At 46.4% G+C, this 6,000-nt stretch overlaps 1 protein-coding gene across 1 annotated transcript in view; it reads right to left on the bottom strand.

Moving 5' to 3' along the window:
* The window catches only part of KIF1B (kinesin family member 1B), a 143,192-nt gene that overhangs the window by 15,728 nt on the left and 121,464 nt on the right, over positions 1–6,000 (bottom strand). The window contains exons 33-36 of the mRNA XM_025212245.1: positions 5,333–5,441; positions 4,457–4,667; positions 2,989–3,073; positions 2,607–2,712 (exon numbers count right to left, since the gene is read on the bottom strand). Of these exons, the coding sequence (XP_025068030.1) occupies positions 2,607–2,712; positions 2,989–3,073; positions 4,457–4,667; positions 5,333–5,441 (511 nt within the window). The remainder of the gene's footprint in view (positions 1–2,606; positions 2,713–2,988; positions 3,074–4,456; positions 4,668–5,332; positions 5,442–6,000) is intronic.

Genomic DNA, 6,000 nt, shown 5'->3' with positions numbered 1-6,000 from the left:
TCCTGCTGACTCCTTTAGAAGATCAAGGAATGACTGAGGAATTTGTTTCTGTTAAGGTGAAGGAAATTTGCCTTCACATGTGTTCAGCTACTGAACTGTATGTACATGGATAATTCCTGATGTATGAGGTCGGAAGAAACGTACTCCCAGACAGGCCGAGAGGTTTGCTGACAAAATCCGCTAAAAGCTAAAAGGGAAATGGCAGCAACACGAGTGAGACATAAAGCATTCTACTCCATAAGAACCTTTATGTGCAAAGGAAGCAAACAGAAAATACCTAGGCATATCCTTATCAAGAAAGAGCCTGTAAAAACATAGAAAGAGCTTTCGTTAGTGCAACCAAAAGCAGAACAGAAAAGCAACAGCTGAGAGGAGCAAACAAGCAGACCAAAAACAGCAACCAGAAAACACATCAGCAGACGATGAATGAACAGAACAGATATCCCTGACTATGACAGAGATTCCTCTCTGCCACCCCCTTATCCAGCAATCAAAACCTGGCAATCTGGTGTATCAGCTTCATTTCAGGCACCCCCGTCCCACCTCCAGGCAGCTTTCCCGACAGAGATGATGAAGAAATTTCCTTGCAAACAGGGAGCAATAGGGATATGCATTTCCTACTTCAAAATTCATTGAGATCTGACTGGAGGGCAGCAAGTGGCTTCCCACAGTCTGGTTACAGAGCGATCAGTGCCAAGATGTTAAAAATAAAAAAGCACCACCTGCTCCACATCATCAAATGGGTTCCACATCTCTCCCTTTCTGAACCATAAAGGAATTTTAATTGCATCTCCCCATCTCTCCTCCATCACTGCCCCCCTTCAAGCTCCACTGTGTCGTAGGCTTTGCAGGGAAGTGTGCTTGCAATCATGGTCACTTCTCCTTTTCTATTTATATGGACTTATCAGGAACATTTAGATGCTTATTCTTTATTGGAGAGATCATTTGAGCATTGGGCAGCAGATATCCAGGTTTAGCTACCCAGCCCCCACACAGCAATGCCTGCAGTTCTACGGTACCCTCTGAATACCCTACAAAGCAATGGATCTCTCTCTGCCATTTTTTCCTACCCATTTTCCTCCTCTTTGGTAGGGGGCATTCATTCTCTTCAATCCAGAAACTCTCCAAAATTTTGGTTTTACCTTCAAGACCTAATGGTCATAATGCTAGCCACTGTAAAAACAGAGGGGGCAGCACCTGGTACTGCAGAAGCAGTCGTGATTCCACGTTTAATATCAGAGCAGCATTCTCAAGTCCGAGTCTGTAGCTGAGGAGACAGGAGCTATTATGTGGAACGCCCACTAGTATTCAATAGTCAGTGAGGAGATGGGCTGAAAAGCATTTCTCCTCTCAGTTTTGATGATAATCTGCTCTTTGAGGGAGGTTCCTGCTCTGCACCCAATTTACAAGCTGGGCAGACAGAAATCCAGCGAGCGAGGTCAAGTGGCTCAGTTGATGTCAGAGAGGGGAGAAGCCCGGCCCCCGTTGCAGAATTCTGCCTCAACAGCCCTCGGTTGCAGATAATGAAGCACGGAACTACTGGGGACATGAAATCACGTCAATAATGTGCTCTCCTTAGGAAACATCCTCAGCCCCAGCCCCTCAGGAGAGACGGCTTTCTCACAGTGAAGAACAATCGCTTGCGGCCAACACTCCTTTATCATTTAAATTACACTGCGGCAACACTTGATTTGATCTCTCACTGGATGCAAGAAGGAAGACGGCAGGTCACTGCAGCCTTTGGAACAGTGCTGACATGCCGCTCGATTCTAACGCACAGGTCCTTCACAGGACCCCACTTGTTTGCATCTGCGTAAATCCTCCTCCCTTCCTGTGACTCACTGGGATGATAAAAGATGCACGCTAAGAGGCTGGGTTTCTATGAGCAGGGCTGATGCTTTAACATAGCGGAGGCCAACCTTTTTTGGCAGCTGTCCCCCAAAGTAAGCCCCACACCCCCCCAAATGCCACTCCAAACCCCTTCCCCTACCCAAACTGCTGCTCTTTCTGCTCTCTTTCCAATCCGCTCCTCTGTTTTCCACTCCCTGCACTATCTGTGCTGCCTTCCCCTTCTCTGATCTGCTGTGTGCCACACACAAAGGGTGCCTGTGCCACTTAGGTTGCAGGTTGGCCACCCCTGGTTTAACAAAAAAGCCTTTTCTGGATCCCTGACTGCCTGTCCCCTCCCTAAGAGTGGTGCGGGCATGGACAACAATCCCCACTCTGGGACTGTCCTTGTACTTTACTGCTCTGTCTTAAATCTCAATTACTATTTCAACCTCCTGGAAAAATTGTTGAGGCTCCTTTGAAGTTTCCCCTTCCCCTCTTCCATCCTCCTCTCATAGTACTTATGGAAAGGAGTCACCCAGCTGCAGTATGAGAAAGTCCCCAGTGTCTGACACTGGTGTAGGCAGATCTCTAACAGGTGACACTAAAGGTTAATACCCATTGTTCACCTGTGTGCATTACATCTACAGGCCTAGAAGTCCACACTGAAGCACTGTCATCCTTTCCAGCCTCCCAACACCTTCCCAGCAGCGCTGCACAACTGAGCCCTGTAAGGTTCTGAACCAGAAGGACTGCTTACACTCACTTCCTCAGCCTACCTGTTGGAGCTGTGAGATGACTTCAGGTACTTTGCAGAGATGATGTTCAGAGACAGAATGGCATCCACAGCAGCTTCATCTACCTCTGCTTTGTTTCTGATGCGCCCTGAAGAAAAAAATCATGCATCTACTGATTAGACAGAAACTGAAAGGCACAAGAGAAATTGCCATTTCTCAAGTGCTGTTTTATCCTGGGTATTTAGACAGGTAGTTCTAATTAGCGGTTCAAAACCATATATTTTTCTTTTGGTGCCCTTTCAAAAGTATCGCACTTCTGCTCTATAATTTGTGACAGTGACAGAGGAAATAACTGGAAAGAAAAATCCTCATTTTTTTATGCTTGCCTTCCTCACACGGTATCACACAACCAAGAAGTACTCACCAACTACCAGCTCTCGCACATCTTTCCAGTGCAGCTCATTGCCTTTTTCATGAATTATGGTGACTGTGATCCTTCGCTGGATTCCCTAGTGGGATTGAAAAAGCACAAAATTGGGAGGGGAAAAACCCCACAAGACTCCCCATCCCTTTAAGTCAAGCACATTTAGCAAGCACAGAGTTTACCAACACTCAAGTCTTGCCTGTCAACGGTCTCATAAAGGTAAAGAAGTATTTGTGCTCTTCTAGGTGATTAATACACTTCATGCAGAAAGAGCCTGTTTGCAGATCAAAGAGCAGCACCTATGCTCTTCTCTCTTCATCCTAAGAGCGATTTTGCACTCCAAATGCCCTAAAATGGCCCTCCTCCACTCCCAGGAAAGATACAAGTACCTCACAGAGAAACAGCAGCCAGCTACCCAAATCTTAAGGAAAAAGGCAGCGTGTGCAATACTCTGAGGTTTTAGACCACAGATTCCAGCAAACCCAACTTGCTAAAAGCAAGCTGACACACAAGTATTCCATAATTGAAGAAATCCCTACTACTTATAACCAGACAAGTCACTTTGGAAGTTTACAGACAGACTCCAGGACTGGGGGTTAGGCAGGGGGCAGTTTTAATTAGAGTGGCTCTGAGTGCCACTCTAATTAAAGCACCCAGAGCATCTTGTGTAGCACCACCATGCTTCAAAATGGTGGTGGGGGCAATTTATCTAAAGCTCGTTCAATGAGCTTTATATAAAAGTGCCCCCACTGCCATTTTGAAGCGTGGGGCCTCTGATACACGAGACATGGGAGACTGCTGCAGCGTGGTAATTGCCACGCTCCAACAGACTTGATTAATCGAGTCTGCTCCACTGTGCTGGAATTACAGTGTGACAGAGCAGCCTCCCTGCTTGTGTACAAGCACTCGTTATGCTAACTGGAGGTCTCCGACAGGTGTTGTCCACATACGTTCCACTATGTACAGGAGCACTTTCTCCAAGTCTTCAGATTAACATGCAGGCCCTTGGCATTTCTCTGTGCCCTTGTACTAAGGTCTTAGAAGACAGCATGAGCCCGATCACCGCTCAGTTCCTTCACCATTAGGGAATCCAGGTGTAACAAGGACCCCAAAGGAGGAGGAAAAGGATAGGTCAGGGGTGGATATGAACATCACTTCTCAAAGAACTCCAGTTTTGCAAGGTAAATAACTTTTCCTCTGAGTGCCTGCCCACTTGGTGATTCCCAAGCAGTTACACAAGGTAAAGAACCATATGTGCTGCACTTGCTTAAAAGACTGCACTACAGCCTTGCCAAAAGCAGCAGAAAACCCTCAGTGCTTCACTTGGAAATAGTGCTCAGTTAGAATATGGACTTAACGCAAGGTGCTGTCCCCTAAAAGGGAACACAGTCAAAGAAGCTGCCTAAATACCACGGGGGGAGGTCCTAATTAGAGAAAACTCAACACAAACCCTAATACAGTCCCATACCCATACCAGGATAATTTCAGCACTAACAGTGCTTGACTTCCTTTTGTCAATCAATGCTACAAAGAGTCTTTGAGAAATGCTGAGGAGCTTGGCCCTTTGCAAAGTAAAAGATATGACCATACAAATATCTATCCCCTGTACACAAAGAGCCTGGCATGCCATCCCCTGGCAGGGTAGGCCTCCAGTGTGATCAACGATAGCAGGGATGTATCTGAGGGAAGCACAAGAATGAACATCCTAGATTAGAGGCGGTCTTTACAGAGCAGGCAGCAGGACACTAGATAATGCACCTCTCACAGAGCACACCGGTGATACAATACCCTGACAAATGAGGCTCCTTCTGCTAACTCACAATCAGCCTCTACTCAACATGGACTTCTCCACGTACAGTGGTATCCTGCAGGAAAAGCTCTTTGTAAAGCACTGAGGATGAGGTCAGTGCAGTTCCTCTCAGGACAACTCTCCTGCTCTGTAGCATGGTTGAGCTCAGTGTAACACCTGCTGGACTGAGCTCTGGAGAGTGAAATCTCTGGGCATTCGAACAGCAGATGCCATGGGTTTGTTGTAGCAGCACAAGCATCCCCTGCACACTGCTCAGCCCACATGTCTAGCCTAATTTAGAGAAACAATTTTGAGGACTGTGAAGGAAGGCTATTCTCCACACTTCCAGTCCTTGGCCTTTCTGGTCAGACTGCCAAAAGTGAGAATAGTTAGTATCAGTTGCACTGATGGCCCCCTCCACCAATTTCAGACAAGTCAGGCAACCTTCAGGTGACAACAGCCAAGAATAACTAGCCTGGACTAAGCAGAACCCAAACTGCAGGGATCTGCACTCCCACAGACCACAATCCCAAATGTGATTAAAAATGGACTCACTCTCCTGTTGGCTCCAGCTCGCTGATCTCAAACCAGACAAGGAGATCATACTTGCTCACGCTCTGGCCCAGGCTCGTTTTGCTCATCGTATTAAGCTTTGTGGCTGGCACTTAAAGAATACAAACACCGTTCTCACACACTGCACAGGTAAAATGAGTCATACAACACTTTAGTTCTGCAATATCATCAGCGAACAGCAAAGTCAGAAAAACCTCTAAATGTGCGTGTAGGGGGGGATGTCGAACAATCAACTCACCTGAAGTTAAAAAGCCAGGAAGGAAACAGGAAACCAGCTGGGCAATGGAATGACTAAGGACTTGTGTTTTAAACAGAGAGTCCCTTCCCTCCCTCTACTGTCTATAAAGAGATGGAGGACCAGCTGTGACTATGAACCACTATAAGAGTTTTCCCTACTGAAGCAAAGAGTGAGACCCTAAGTGAAAATAGAAGGCCAACTTTCCATTAACCCACACAGAATAAAATTCCCCTTAAGTCACACATACAGTCATCATCTATTATAGTAAGGGACTTGTTTTAAAAAAATTGTGAAAAGGGTCATTGCAGCTTCCATTTAAGGTCACCTAACTCCATGAAGGGGTCGGGACTCATGGCACTTACCCTCATGGTGAAATGCCTAGACAATGCTGGCATGTGACAGACTGAAGAGA

Source organism: Alligator sinensis, unplaced genomic scaffold, assembly GCF_000455745.1.
Source record: "Alligator sinensis unplaced genomic scaffold, ASM45574v1 scaffold366_1, whole genome shotgun sequence".
In the NCBI taxonomy this organism is placed as follows: Eukaryota; Metazoa; Chordata; order Crocodylia; family Alligatoridae; genus Alligator; species Alligator sinensis.
Note: the sequence above shows the minus strand (reverse complement) of the source record. Positions and strands in the feature narration are given on the sequence as shown.